Source organism: Chrysochloris asiatica, unplaced genomic scaffold (assembly GCF_000296735.1).
Source record: "Chrysochloris asiatica unplaced genomic scaffold, ChrAsi1.0 scaffold00107, whole genome shotgun sequence".
Classification (NCBI taxonomy): domain Eukaryota; kingdom Metazoa; phylum Chordata; class Mammalia; order Afrosoricida; family Chrysochloridae; genus Chrysochloris; species Chrysochloris asiatica.
Window position 1 is genome coordinate 5,915,370 of NW_006408625.1, and position 15,976 is coordinate 5,931,345.

At 39.3% G+C, this 15,976-nt stretch overlaps 1 protein-coding gene across 2 annotated transcripts in view; it reads right to left on the minus strand.

Moving 5' to 3' along the window:
- Positions 1 to 15,976, minus strand: part of SLC35D2 (solute carrier family 35 (UDP-GlcNAc/UDP-glucose transporter), member D2) — a 140,732-nt gene that overhangs the window by 72,868 nt on the left and 51,888 nt on the right. For both annotated transcript variants that reach the window (XM_006867643.1, XM_006867642.1), the window contains exons 5-6: positions 10,285 to 10,356; positions 7,834 to 7,902 (exon numbers count right to left, since the gene is read on the minus strand). In XM_006867643.1, coding sequence (XP_006867705.1) covers positions 7,834 to 7,902; positions 10,285 to 10,356 — 141 coding nt within the window. The remainder of the gene's footprint in view (positions 1 to 7,833; positions 7,903 to 10,284; positions 10,357 to 15,976) is intronic.

Genomic DNA, 15,976 nt, shown 5'->3' on the forward strand with positions numbered 1-15,976 from the left:
AAAAATGCCAACCAAGAATCCTTTATCCAGCAAAGCTATCAATCAAATAAGATGGTGTTATCAAAACATTCCAGGATAAACTGAAGCTATGGGATTTTACCAAAGCCAACCCTACACTACAAAACATCCTAAAGGGAGTTCTGTGGACTGAGAACCAACAAGAACAGACAACATCCAGAGATTGGCATATGTGGCAGCACCTCCCTGAATTAAGTCAACAGAAAGAAGAATTGGTAACAAAACAAAATTATAAGAACAACTCAGCGACTTTGGGAGGTCAGTCTATGACCAAAACAAGTATAATGTAAAAAGAAGGTAAACACGAAGGAAAAGAGACCCAGATAGGGAGAAGGTCAGGTCAATTACAGGATAAAATAGACTGCACTAAATGGACAGAAAAGCTAATGGACTATGAGGCAACCTCAAAGAAAATTAACACTTCAGAACATACCAAGAAAATGAAAATCCAAGACGAATATGAAAACATTAAATCTAGCAGGAAACTCACAAGAAAGAAAACAAAAATCATGAATTCAACAAAGAAAGACAAACAGAACAAAGAAGCAACAACACCACACACACACACAAAAAAATGTACATTGGTGTGCATATATCTTCTGCTGCTATAAACATTGGTGTGCATATATCTTTTTCTTGTGGGTAAATACCGAGTAGAGGGATTGCTGGATCATAAGGTATCTCTATTTTCAACCTTCAACCATCAATTGAAGAATGGATAAACAAACTGTGGTACATACACACAGTGGAAACTATGTTGCCTTGAAGAACAACAAGGAAGCTGCAAGCCACCACATAACATGGATGAACCTTGAGGACATTACACTGAGTGAAATTCATCAGTCACAAAAGGAGAAATACTGCACAGGACCATTACTGTAAAAGAGTAAAAAAAAGAACCCACACTAAAAGGAAAAAGAATATTATATATATATATATTTGCCGATCACCAGGATCGAATGAGAGGAGTAGAGTGAGGGAGGGGAAGATAGAGCACAGGGTAAGGAATAGACAAAGGATAGCTTGGGTGCAGGGGGACAGGGGAGCAATCCACAAGAAGGGGGAGGGGAATGGAAGAACAAGACTGATGGCAGAACAGTTAGTTAAGCAGGTTCGCATGGGCTAAGTGGGACAGAGGTAAATAATGATGTATGCACAAACTTGGAACAACAGGGCTCCGGGATACAGGGATTGAGGCACGGTTTTAAGGAGTAAAAGGGGAATAATGTTAAGATGCTTGGCTTTCTTTTGAATCTTGGTTTCCCTTGCCTACCATTGTAAAATAGACACTTGTGGTGTGGGGGAGGGGTGGCGGGGACAAATAGCCACAATCATGACTACAGAAAGCTTGTAAGTCCATCTTCAGCCTATAACTGATTGGAATACCTTAAAGGGAGCTAGAAGTTGCCCAGTGAAAGAAGCTTCCTGTGGAGCCTTTACATTGCACAAGACCATAGCTGGAATCCAGAATCCCATCCAGAACTGACTGAGGTAGGACATTTCCACTGGAATGGACAAGTAGACCAGCCTGGAGTGGCTAGAAGAATAGAAGATACTCCCTGAAAGAAAGACCGGCCGGAAAAATCCGAAACAATAACAGCAGTCTGATTGATTGCTACAAGAACAAGTATGCTGTTTACCCGGGAGCTATCAAGGCAAGTGGTTGGGACCCCTCAGAGCAAACTCCCTTCCAAAACTATGACTCAAGAGGAATACATGCACAGGCATGTGGTCTGGCTGGTGACCACACTGATCACCGATAAGGGGAGAGGGAGTAAAAACAGCAGTGAAGTTGTGAGCTAAGACCCACCACATTCAATAGACCCCCATGAATTTAGGTGGAGACCTGAATGGCCAGCAGTACAGCAAGACCTGTGGACTCCTGGGCCCAGAGGCAGTGACAAGGCCACAGAGAACTAGAGTAGAGAGTGAAGCATCCAGCTGATATTAAGTGAGGGGAGATGCATAAGAACACCCATACTTGCAGATAGTACCCACTTAACCTGGCTTTGATAGCTAGATGATCAGAACTCGATTAGAAGGAGTATCCTGCTACAATTTGATGAACTCTGGTAGCATAGTGGTTACGAATCGGGCTGCAAACCTTAAGGTCAGCAGTTCGAAACTACGAGCTGCTCCATGGGAGAAAGAGGAGGATTTCTGCTCCCGTAAAGATTCACAGCCTCAGAAACCCTGTACAGGGTCACTATGGGTCAGAACCGACTCGATGGCACATAACAACAACAACAACCTATATTTAGGGATGTAGTAGCTCAAAAAAGGGAACAAATCTTTACAGCGAGGATCACTCCCACCCCCTCAGTACACAGGGTTGACAGGGATGGGCAATTAAGACATTGGCTATCCAAAATGGGGTGGGGAAGGGGCTATAAAGGCAAGAGGTGACTGGCTTACAAGCTTTCAAGAGGGAGCCTAGTTCCAGGGGAAGGTAGAATCACAGCTGAATGATTTCCAATCCTTTGAGAATGGGCTGGCAAAAGGAAATGGGGATAAGACTCTTGTGATACAATAGTGAATAATTGCCAACAGGACTGACTGTGAGGCTAGGAAATATAGAGGTAGATGTCTTTTGACAAAAGGAGGAGAGTGATTGATTTTGCAGCCCAGGAGCGGAGGTCCCTGGGACCATTAAGTGAGAAGAACAGAGAGCAGGACCCTACCCACAGAGGCAGTGACACCAGGGATGGAGACTGAGATGATGACATGGTCAGATGGAGTGACTGGGGGCACTGGACTCAGAGAGGGAGAAGGACTGTGTGCTGGCTGCCAGGGAGGGAGGTGGGCCTGTGTGGTGTACCCTTTGGGGTTATTTGATGATGCATGGAGGGGACTGTAATCATTGCAATGAAACAAAATACAATAGGATGAGTGTAAAGCTGATGTTCTCCCATGAAACTTTACAATAAAAACTTAAAAAAAAAAAAAATCTTAGAGCAGGAACTTAAAAAAACAAAGCCAAGGGCAGACTGTGGAACAGACCATCAATTGTTCATATTCAAGTTCAGGCTGAAACTGAAGAAAATTTAAACAGTCTATGAGAGTCAAGGTATGACCTCTAACATATCCCACCTGAATTTAGAGATCACCTGAAGAATAGGTTTGATGCATTAGACACTAAAGACCAAAGACCAGAAGTGTTAAGGGATGACATCAAGAACATCATACATGAAGAAAGCAAAAGGTCATTAAGAAGACAAGAAAGAAGGAAAAGGCCAAAATGGATGTCAGAAGAGGCTCTGAAATTTGCTCTCCAACATAGGTATGCTGAAGCAAATGGAAGAAATGTGGAGATAAAAGAACTAAATAGAAGATTTCAAACAGCAGCTCAAGAAGACAAAGTCACAAGAAATGTGCAAAGACCTGGAGTTAGAAAACCAAAATGGAAGAACATGCTCAGCATTTCTCAAACTGAGGGAACTGAAAAAAAAATTCAAGCCTCGACTTGAAATGTTGAAGGATTCTACAGACAAAATACTAAATGATACAGAAAGCATCAAAAGAAGATGGAAGAAATATACAGTCACTGTACCAAAAAGAAATGGTCATGTTCAGCCATTTCAAGAGGTAGCTTATAATCAAGAACCAATGATACTGAAGGAAGAAGTCCAAGGTGCACTGAATGCATTGGCAAAGAATAAGAGTCCAGGAATTGATAGACTACAAATTGAAATCTTTCAACAAACTCATGAAGCACTGGAGGTACTCACTCATGTATGCCAAGAAATTTGGAAAACAACTATCTAGCCAACTGACTGGAAGAGATCCATATTGGTGCCCATTCCAAAGAGAGTTGACCCAACGAATGAGTAAGTCATCGGACAATATCATTAATATCTCACACAAGTAAAATTTTGCTAAAGATAACACAAAACGGCTGCAAATGTACATTGACAGAGAACTTTCAGAGGTTCAAGCTAAATTCAAATGAGGATGTGAAAAGAGGGATATTATTGCTGATGTCAAATGGATCTTGGATGAAAGCTGAGAATATCAGAAAGATGTTTACCTGTGCTTTATTGACTGTGCAAAGGCTTTCAATTGTGTGGATCATGACAAGCTATGGACAGCATTCTGGAGAATGAGTATTCCATAACACTTAACTGTGATCATGAGGAACCTGTACATAGATGAAGAGGCAGTTGTACACAGAACATGGGAACACTGAATGGTTTAAAATTAGGAAAGGTGTGCACCAGGGTTATATTCTTTCACCACACTTTTTCAATATAAACACATAATCCAAGAAGCTGGATTATATGAAGAAAAACATGGCATCAGGATTGGAGAAAAACTCGTCAATAACCTGCAATATGCAGATGATACAAGCTTGCTTGCTGAAAGTGAAGAGGACTTAAAATACTTACTGATGAATATCAAAGCCCACAGCTTTTGGTAAGGGTGGCACCTCGATGTAAAGAAAACAAAAATCCTCACCACTGGACCAATAAACAACATTCATATAAATGGAGAAAAGTTTGAAATTGTCAAAGACTTCATTTTATTCACATCAACCATCAACACTCACAGAAGCATCAGTAAAGAAAGTAAACAACATATTGCATTAGCAAATCTGCTGTACAAGACCTCTTTAAAGTGCTGAAGATCAAAGATGTCAGTTTGAGGACTAAGGTGCACCTGACGCAAGCCATGGTATTTTCAATAACCTCATATGTATGTGAAAAGTGCACAGTGAATAAGGAAGACCATAGAAGAATTAATGCATTTGAATTATGGTATTGGAAGAAAGTATTAAAAATACCATGGACTACCAAAAGAACAAACCAATCTGTGTTCGACAAAATACAGCCAGAATACTTCCTGGAAACCAGGATAGCCAGACTTGGTCTCTCATACTTGTGACATGTTATCAGGGGGGATCAGTTTGGTAAAGTGGAGGGTTGGAAAAAAAAAAAAAGGAAGACCCCTAATGAGATGGATTGGCACAGTGACAGCAACAATGGGTTCAAACGTAGCAACTGTTGTGGGTCTAGCTCAGAACCAGGCAGTGTTTTGTTCTGTTGTGCACAGGGTCGCTATGAGACAGTACTGACTCAATGGCACCTAACAACAAGAATGTAAGCTCCATAAGACAAAGATTCTTATCCATTTTGTTCACTGCTGGATTTCCAACATTTAGAATAATGCCTGAGAGATAATAAATACTAAATACCTTCTTGTTGAACTTGGTCATACACAATTGAGATGTTAATGTTATGCTTCAACATGGCTAAGCTGATTCTCAGTGGTTTGGAAAACATTGAATTGATTGCTCATCCATAATTTAATAATCCTCCATTTTGTGTTCTAATGTGAGCAGCCAATCAGTTGAAAGTCAATCAGTTTAAAGCCAATCCATTTCCCTGGGGGTGTGGCCTGTATCTAACATATATGGATATCCAGGCAAAACTCTTCTCTCTGGAACCTGCATCCAGCTCATCATCCTCTGACCTCTGGTTCTTGGAATATGAGCCAGTAGCCTGCTATCTGATCTGCAGATTTTGGAATTTGCTCTGGTAGCGTAGTGGCTACTAATCGGACTGCTAATCTCAAGGTCAGCAGTTTGAAACTACCAGCTGTTCCATGGAGAAAGATGAGGCTTTCTGCTCCCATAAAGATTTATAGCCTCAGAAACCCTATGTAGAAACCCTGACTCCATGGCACATAACAACAACAGGCCCATGAGTCAGTAGCCTGACTATTTTGAGTTTTTCTGCCACTTCAACCACATGAACCAGGAGACACCTTAAGCCTGACATCTGGTCTATGGTTTGAGAATTTGCCAGCCTCGACAATTGTGTGAGCCATTCATTTCCTGGAAATAAATCTTTTTTTCTATTCTACCTTACTGTCACTGAGTCCATTCAAACTCACAGCAACCCTATAGGACAGAGAAGAGCTGCTCCTTTGCATTTCCAAGACTAAATCTTTATGGGAACAGAGAGCCTCATCTTTCTATCATGGAATAGCTTGTAGGCTTGAACCACTGACCCTGTAGTTAACAGCCCAATGCTTAGCCCACAGCAACAACAGGGATCTATACATATATATCCCATAAGGAGTCCAGTGGCTCATACAGTAAGTACTGGACTATAAACCACAAGGTGCATGGTTTGAGCCTGCCAGCCACTCCATGGGAGAAAGATGAGGCTTTCTGCTCCTGTGAAAAGGTAAAGCCTCAGAAACCCTATACAATGGCACCTAACAACAGTGATATATATATATATATATATCCTATGTGGCACTGTAGAATAAGCATTGGACTTTGAACCACAGGTTGGCAGTTCAAACCTATCAACTGCTCCTTGGAAACTCCATACAAGGTTGCTATGAGTCAGAATCAACTCAATGGCACTGAACAGCAATACATATTTATATGGAGTTCTGGTGTGGTTTAATGTGGGTTAATGCACCAGACTGCAAAGCCTTTTGAACTACAAGATCAGCAGTTCAAGTTCACCAGCTGCTCCTCAGAAACCCTATACAGGGTTGCTATGGGTCAAAACTGACTTGATGGCACTGAACAACAATATATATATCACTGGTTTTGCTTTTCTGGAGAACCCAGACTAAGACAACAACCCTCAGTGTAAATCACGTCATTTAATTCTCACAATTACTCTATGAGGTAAATGCTATTTTAATCTTCATTTTACACTTTTAGAAAAAATTGAGGCAGAGGGTTGCTGAATAGCCTGTCCTTGGTTATACAGTTAGTTTGTAAAAGAAAACTAGGATAAGACCCCAGGTATCCTGGCTCCAAAGTCTACGCTGTTATTTAGTTTGCAATTAATGACCCTGAATCTTTGGGCCTAAAATAATCAATGAAACTAGCTCCATTTAAACTCTTACAACATTTTCTTTCTACCCTCCATTAAAGTAGGTGTTATTTTCTATTATCACTTTTATTTTTGGATGAGGAAACTGAGGCACAGAAATTTGACCAGGGTCACACAGCTTTAAAAGACCACCCCTAAGTTTTGAGCACAGGAAATCTGACCTCACATCTGTTTTCAACCACCATGCTATACAGGACTGGAATTTGGGGGCCTGGTTTCAGATGTAAACTTGGAGTTCTAAATCCTGGTCTTGCACATTAATAAAAAAAAAGGTAGTACTGTAGTCATGCTCTGGTCTTGGCTCATATCCCAAACATACAAATAAATTTCATGATTAGTATTCTACCACAGGGAACACTGACTCCTAAGTCACCACAGAATGCTAAAACAAACCAGCATATGAGCACTTTAAAAATCTGCCATTACTTTAAATCAAATGCCTAAGAGCTTTTCAAGTGAAAAAATTGAAAACAAATGTTCAATAACATTAAAACTATGCAATTTTCTCCCTTTTATGAAGAAAAGCTGTCCTAATATCTCATAATGCTCTCTGGCATTCTGGGTGGTGCAAACCATTAACATACTCAGCTGCTAACCAACAGCTTAGTGGTTCAAATCCACCCAAAGGCACCTACAAAAAAAAACCCTGAGGATCTACTCCTGAAAATCCTCTGGAATACAGTTCTACTTTCACACACATGGGGTCACCATGAGTCAGATTCGACCAAACAGCAACTTGTTTAGTTTTGATTTAATATGCTCAAAAACGTTTTGGCCAACTTTGAACCCAGTTTGACATCCTTGAAGCACATGGGAAATCCACTACCTTCAACAGATTTGTCTCTTGGCTGCTCAATTCAATTGCAGCCAGATGGAAAATGGAAAAACGGAAGATGGGGTTGGACCTATTGTCCAAGACACAAAGAAGTCATTGAGCAGAAATAGTCCACAGTCTTACCCAGCTGCTATAAAAGCACCAAGAATGATGGCAAAGACACTCACAATGATGCTGAATGAATACTGCTTCCTGTAAAAACAAATAATAATAATTAATTAAAAGAAAGAAAGGAAAGGGGAAGAAGACGAAACTAAAAGTAAAGATTACATTCAAAACACAAGACGAAAAATAAATATTGTCTGTCAGTACTTTTAGAGCCAAAATCTAAGAAGTTTATATAGAGAAATGCTTTCTATAGAGAAAGCACTAAAAGTGCTTGTAGGTGCATTAGTAAATTAAAACAAATTTGCTGTTTTTCTTAAGTAGTTTTCTTAATTGCATCATGAACTGATTTCCCTGTCTTCACTAGAAAGACACTGGGGCAAAATAAGAAGACTTATTTGTCGGTCTAGTTGATCTATACGTATATAGAGTATCCAAAGACTCAGGTAAAATTCAGTGTAAAGGCTTAAAATGTTGAGCCATCATCCAAGTCTCATTGCTGCTAAATAATCTTTAAAGCAAAATCAAAAATCATCTTTTGGATGTCAGTCTGAATATCCTAATGAGAAGTTATTATGCCAAAATTATAAAAACTAATTTATTCTGATCTGACATAATAATCAACACACGGGAATGATTTTCTCTGCTTTCCTGCATTTCTACCTTTATAAGAGTGTAAGTCAAAAAGTATTGCATCTAGTGTTTCAGTTCATACACACATGGGTTTATTCCAAACAAAACATGTTTAAACATACTTCTGTTATCAGTGGATGGCTGCAGACATGTTTCCTAAGTAAAACACTTGTTTTAACCTCATACGGGTATCTTCTTTAAAACAATGCTTATTGTGCCGTGGGGGGTGAGGGAACGATTTTGAGGTCAGGGCTAATATCAGATTTTTAACAAAATTCAAATAGATACCTTCCCAAATCACTGAAGTTTTGCAACAAGTTTATGGGAATGATACCCCATATATAACAACAGTTTTAGATGAATCAGGCATTTTAAGGAAACTAGGGGAGACATCAAAACCAAGAGAGGGAAGACTGTCAACCTCAACAAGTAAAGAAACTTGCTGAAGTTCAGAAACTGATGGAAAAAGATTACAGAATTACCATTGATTCAATAGCTACTGAAATTGGGATTTCACATAATTTGTTTGCCATTTTTAATTTTAAGCAAACATCTTAACACCAGCAAGCTTTCAGTTCGATGGATGCCAAAAACATTGCTCAAAGATCAACTAGCTCAAAGAGGTGATCTTTACCATCATTCTTTTATAAGTATTTAAGCTGATGAAGACAATCTTATGGAATGAACCATAACTGGGTATAACACTTGGATCAATATAATCCAGAGAGGAAGGTTCAATCAAACAGTGGCTTCAGAGGGGAGCTACTGGGCCAGTCAAATTCAAGAAATAAACAGAGGGTACCTCCAAAGGCTATAAAAATTGTTTTTTGAGATTCCCAAGGGGTAGTATTAATAGATTTTCTTGAAGGACACAGGTTGATTACCATGGTTCATTATGTAGAAGTTTTAAGAAAATGGAAAATCTTACTAGTGTGAAAAAGGCCAGAAAAGTTATGCTGAGAAAATTTTTCCCCATCACAGTATTATACCTGCTCATTCTTCTGGAGTTGCAAGGGCTGTCCTATGAGAATTTCATTGGAAACTCTTACCCCATCCATCCTATAGACCTGATTTCTTTTTTGTTCTCAAAACTCAAAAGGAAAGGTTTTTGAGTCCCTCGAGAATGCCAAAACTGCCATTTTGACATGGTATAAATCGAAGAGGGCAGAATTCTTCAGGGAAAGTTTAGAGCTGGAAATACCACTTTCAGAATTGCATAGACTAAGATATGCTGAGAAACAATAGCTTTACATTTTGATATTTTCCTTTAATAAATGGCTCCATGGTTTTGTAGCAATACTTTTTGGCTTACCCTCGAACATGGGTAATTTCTCAAAAAAATATACCATCTGTCTCAAAACACAGATTCACATCTGTTTGGAGCTTGGATTTGTTTGGGGGGATTTTTCTTTTTTCTTTTGTGATTTGCTTTGTCTAAAGTAAAATTACAATTAAATATCACTCATCATATTTTTAGGCATAGAAATCAGTAAACAGTCAAAAATATTTAATAATGCTATTCATTCACAATATAATTGTTAATAGTCTTTATTTTCCAATTTTGTGATCTGCAGCTTACAATTTTTTATAGTAAATATAATGCATATTGGTAATAAGGAAAAATTGTTTTTTAAAGCTTAAAGAGAAAATAAAAATCATTTCAAAAAATTCTGAGGCAATCCCCTGAACAAGCAACTATTTTCAAGAGAATAAACCATTTGTCCTTAAGTTATTGCAACTAGCAATTCAAATAAACTATTTGGAAAAACGAGGGGGGGAATGGAATCCTGGGAGAATAGGAGGCACTGGAGGAACCAAGGAAAAGCAAAAAATCACCCAAGTATGATGGTCTCCAGGAGCAAAGTCAGTGGAATGGTAAACTTCCTGAGCACAGTAAACATTGGCAAGCTGTCAGGGAAAGAGATACATATAATATCAAGCACCAGAGGTTTTTGTTTTCACATGTTTTGCATCTTTAAGCTCATTAAGTTTTAAAATTGAATATAAATAAAACAATCTTAATTCTAATACATACCATTTATTAACCATATTAAATAATAATAGAAATGCAGATTAAATAATTTATACCATTTTCACTAAGTAGGCATTTAAAAGATCATGCTGTGCAACTGCTATAAGGATTGTGCTAAAATTAGTATACATGGACATAGTTTGTGGTAATGTGAACCAATACACCCTTTGGCAAATCAAATTGGGATGATTTATCAACAGTCATTAAATCGTTCTAATCTTGGGCCTAAGTATTCCTTGTTAGGAAAGTTATCCTAAAATAACAATCTCAAAAAAAGAAAAAATAATGTGCACAGAAATGATCACAGCAGCAGTGTCTTTGGGGAAAATGTTGAAACGGCCAAAATGCCAGTGTGGTGTTGTAAATTACCTAATGTCTCTTCTAGCCGGTCTGTATCTCCAACCACACAACATTCCTGCCCTGCTGTGTCTGGGTAAGAGAAGGTGGGAGAAGATATGATAGGATGACATGATTCTGCCATGGATGTTAGCAGAGTTCATTGTAGCTATAAAAACTTGAAACTCTAATATGAGTTTAAAATGAGACATCTCAGAAGCAGGAGAGGGGATCTCACTATCATCCAAGAAGAAGAATCAGAGTCCTGGTGTGGCGCTGTGGGTTAATGTGCTGGACTGCAAAGTCAGTTTGAACTGTGAGGTTGGCAGTTCAAGCTCACCACCTGCTCCTCAGAAACCCTATACAGGGTCACTATGGGTAGGAACTGACTCAAAGGCACTTAACAACGACAACAAGAGTCAGGAGGTGATCGTGTCCTTTGGATTCCAAGATCCCTGTGCATTGAACCTCTTCGGCCCAGGGGCATAAAGCTCTGACACAGGAGGAGTGGCACAGGAGCAGCAGCAGAACCAAGAACCAGAGCACAAGACAGATCAGTGGCCTTCCCAGCCCACAGAGCAAGGAAAACCGAGTGTCTGGGTAGGAAGCTTTCTTGTCTAGTGGGGTGCCTCCAGGTACTCAAGTTGGGAAGCAAGGTTTGCTGACCCAAGGAGCTAGAGCCAACTGCCTTCAGGCTGAGGCTTATGGTGGAGTGGTGTGTCCTGTGGACAGCTGAAAATGCCCTGAGCATTTTCTGATGCTCTATTGTACCTAGTAATTTCCTTAATAAATCCCATAGCTGCAAGTATGTTCTGAGTTCTGTATGGCCACTGTAATGGATTACTGAGTCCAGATGAGAGGTAGAGTGTCATGTGAGGGATGGTTGGTGTCATTATCATATTTTTTGTGGTCAGACAAGGTTAAACGAATTAAGTGGATACCTGAGGGAGCATTATACATATGTCTATAATATAAAGATTTTACCACTTTTGGAAACTGAATATTAAATAGAACAAAGAAGATACTAAATTACATAGAATACAATAGTAATAAGATACATCCTATATATGGAGTCTTGATGTGATGTTGTTGAGTAAGCGCTGGACTAGTAACTGAAAGGTCAGCAGTTCAAACCCACCAGCCGTTCCTCAGAAACTCTCTATGGGTTCACTATGAGTTAGACCCAACTCAACAGCACTTAACAACAGCAACAACAAATATACGGTAAAAGACTGAAATTGATACTTTAAATTGTGTGTTGTTACTGTTGTTGTTAAATGCTGTGGAGTAGGTTCCAACTCATAGTGACCCTGTATAGGGTTTCCAAGGAGTGGCTGGTGACCTTGAACTGCCAACACTGTGGTTCAAACTGACATTGCACACCAGGACTCCAAAACAATGTATTAGGAGTAATGAGTTTTCCCCAAAACCTCACATATACTTGCAGATAGTACCCATTTGACCTAGCTTCAATGGCTGGATGATCAGAACTCAACTAGAGGGAGAAAGAAAAGGAAAAAAAGTGTAAATCTACTACAATTTGATGAACTTGACCTATATTTATGGGTGTAGTAGCTTAAAAGAGGGAATGAATCTTTACACCAAGGATCATTCCCACCCCCTCTGTACACAGGGTTGATAGAGATGGGCAACTTAGACAGTGGCTACCCAAAATGGGTGAGCTACAAAGGCACAAAGTGACCAACTTACAAGTTTTCAAGAGGGAGCTTAGATTCAGAGGTGCAAGGGAAGGCAGAATCTCCACTGAGTGGTTTCCAACCTGTCTAGACAGGGCTAGTGAAAGGAGATGGGGATAAGACTCTTGTGGTTTAATAGTGAATAACTGGTATCAGGACTGATTGCGATTGTTGCAAAGGTAGACGTTTTGTAACAAAAAGAGGGAAGTGGTTGATTTTGCAGTCCAGGAGCGGAGGATCCTGGGACCATCAAGGTGCAGAACAGAGTGCAGAACCCTAATCCAGAGAAGCAGTGATGCCAGAGATGGAGGTAGAAACGATGGCGTGGAGAGATGGAGTGTCTGAGGACTCTAGACTCAAGGAGGGAGAGGGGCAGTGTGCTGGTGGCTGGGTGGCAGGCTTGCAGGGTATGCCCTTTGGTTGTTTGAATGGTTATATATTCCTGAGTGTTTCAGTGTACATCCAAAAAAAACATAGAGGGAATGGAATCAAATGCTGCTGAATGATGATGCATGGTGGGGATTGTAATCATTGCAGTGAATCAAAATACAATAGGATGAATATAAAGCTGATGTTCTCCCATGTAAAACTATCACTCAATTCACAATAAAAACTTAAAATATATAATACTTAAGAACCTATCACCCACTCTCAAAACCAGGATTCCAGGACTCAGCTCATGCATGACCAATGGATTACCAGAGCTGGTACTCATCTGCTTCTAGGTAAATCCATAAGAAAATGGCTAACTAGGGAAGGAAAGTGAGACCAGACCAGAGTAGAGGAGGCATTTCACATTCATCAATAACACTATATCCAGTGAGCATATATGAATAATTTCCATGAACTTTACATCCACATTTAAAGATGTCTTAGGAGAGTGATTTGAACTTCATTTTTCAAAGACAGCCAAAAATATTTGACTATTTTCAGTAAAAGTTCAAAAGCATTTTCATGTGTTACCTTGGAGTCCTGTTATGGTACTGTACTGGCTTTTTTTTTTTTTTTTTTTGCAAAAATTAACAAGCTGATGCTAAAATCCATATGGAAATACAAGGGATGCCAAAAGCCAAAATATTTTTTTTTAAATAGCATTTTTTAATTTCAAATCTTACTACAAAGCTATAGTAATTAAGACTATCTAGTCCTGGGAAGAAACTAGACATATCAATGGAATAAAATTGAGAGTTCAGAAATAGATCTTTACAATCTAGGTCAATCAATTTTTCATTTTGGGTGCCAAGATAATGACATGGGAAAAGACTGGCCTTTGTACAAATGGCTTTGGAAACAACTGGATATCCACATATAAAATGTAAATTTGGATCCCCACTTCATATCATATACAAAAAATTAACTTAAAATGAATCAAAGACCTAAATGTAAGTTAAAGTGGGAAAAAACATAGGAGTTAATTTTCATGATTGTGGGTTAGACAAAGACTTCATAGATAGAATATTAAAAGCACAAGTAACAAAAGAAAAAATAGATGCATTGTTGTTATTGTTAAGTGCCATCGAGTCGGTTCCGACCCATAGCGACCCTGTATAGGGTTTCCAAGGAGCAGCTGGTGAGCTTGAACCACAGACCTTGCAGTTCAAACAGCTTTGCAGTCTGGTGCATTAACCCACAGCGCCACACCAAGACTCCAGATGCATTGGACTTCATCAAAATTAAAAACTTTTGTTGTCTCAAAAGAAACCATCAAGAAAATGAAAAGTCCAACAGCCTTCTTTACAGAAATGGAAAGACCTCAACTTTGGAATGGCTGGAAGTGATCCAAAAAAACTAAAGCAATGTTAAAAGATAAGAATAAAGTAGGAGGAATCACACTTCCTAATTTAGGAGCTCTGGTAGCATAGTGGTTACAAATCGGGCTGCTAACCTCAAGGTCAGCAGTTCAAAACTACCAGCTGTTCCATGGGAGAAAGATGAGGCTTTCTACTCCTGTAAAGATTTACAGCCTTGGAAACCTTGTACCAGGTCACTATGAGTTGGAAACGACTTCACGGCACACCTTCACCACCATGAGTATTATACTGCTATAGTAATCAAAAGAGCTGGTACTGAATTAACAATAAAAATTCCATATGCCAATGGAATAGAATTGAGAAACCAGAAATAAACCCACAATCTATGGTCAAGGGTGCTAAGTCTATTCAACTGGGAAAGAAGAGTCTTTTCAATAAATGATATTGGGATGGAAATATGGATTTCCATCTGCAGAAAAATAAAACAGGATCCATGCCTACCCATACACAAAAATAAATTCAAAATGGACCAAGAACCTAAATGTAGATACTACAACCATAAAATGTTTGGAAGAAAATATAGATCAGTGTGTCAGGCCTAATTTTTTTATTTTTGTTTTTTAAGGGGGGGAGGATCCCTTTATTTTTTAACTTTTTTTTTAGCTTTCTATTGTGAATTGAGAGAAGATTTGCAGAAAAGACCATGAACTTTACATTCAACAAATCATACACTTTGTTTCATCTCAAAGAATACAATCCCTTCCATACAATCACAGTTATTCCACTTCCTCCCTGTGGTTCCTATTTGCACTCCACCTACCTTCTCATCCCTTCTCAACTTTGGACTTAGGAAAATGTTGCCCTGTTGTTTTTGAATGATTGACCATTCCATGGTGAGCATACCTTACTGGTGTTGTTGTCCTCCCCTATAAACCAGACCTAAAAATTGAACTCTGAGGGTGAGGGTCATAGTCTCAGGTTCCTCCAGTCTTTTTCTGACCAGGAAACCCTGTCGCTTTTTTTATTATTAAATAATTTTAAGTTTTGTTCCACATTTTCTCCCACTCTATCCAGGACCCTCTAGTGTGAACCCTTTCAGAACAATTGATAGTGGTAACCAAGCACCATCTAGTTTTTCGAAACTCAGAGTTGTGGAGACTGATGTTCACATGTTTCATTAGTCCATTGGACTAATTGATTCCAAGCCTCTTCAATTCTCATCACTCTTTCTTCCTCACAAAGAGAGACCAATAACTGCACAAGAACATAGAAACTACTCACCAAAGTAGGATGTGGAAAATTGTCTTTGTGGACTATGTTATACCAATTGACATGGTGTCACCTAAGACTACAGTCCTGGACTACTGTAAAAGACTAAGGGAAAGAACCTATACTAAAGGGGGTGGGGGTGCGGGTTCTTTGTTGATTATTGGGATGTTGGGGGTGGGTGAGGGGAGGGAGGGGAAGGTGGAGCACAGGGCAGGGAAGAGATGGAGCACAGGAAGGAAGAGATCAGCGCAGCCAACAAACATATGAAGAAATGCTCACGATCACTAGCCATTAGAGAGATGCAAATCAAAACAACAATGAGATACCATCTCACACCAACAATAACAGCAAAGATAAAAAATGTAGAGGACAATAAATGCTGGCGGGGATGTGGAGAGACTGGGACACTCTTGCATTGCTGGTGGGACTGCAAAACCTCTCTG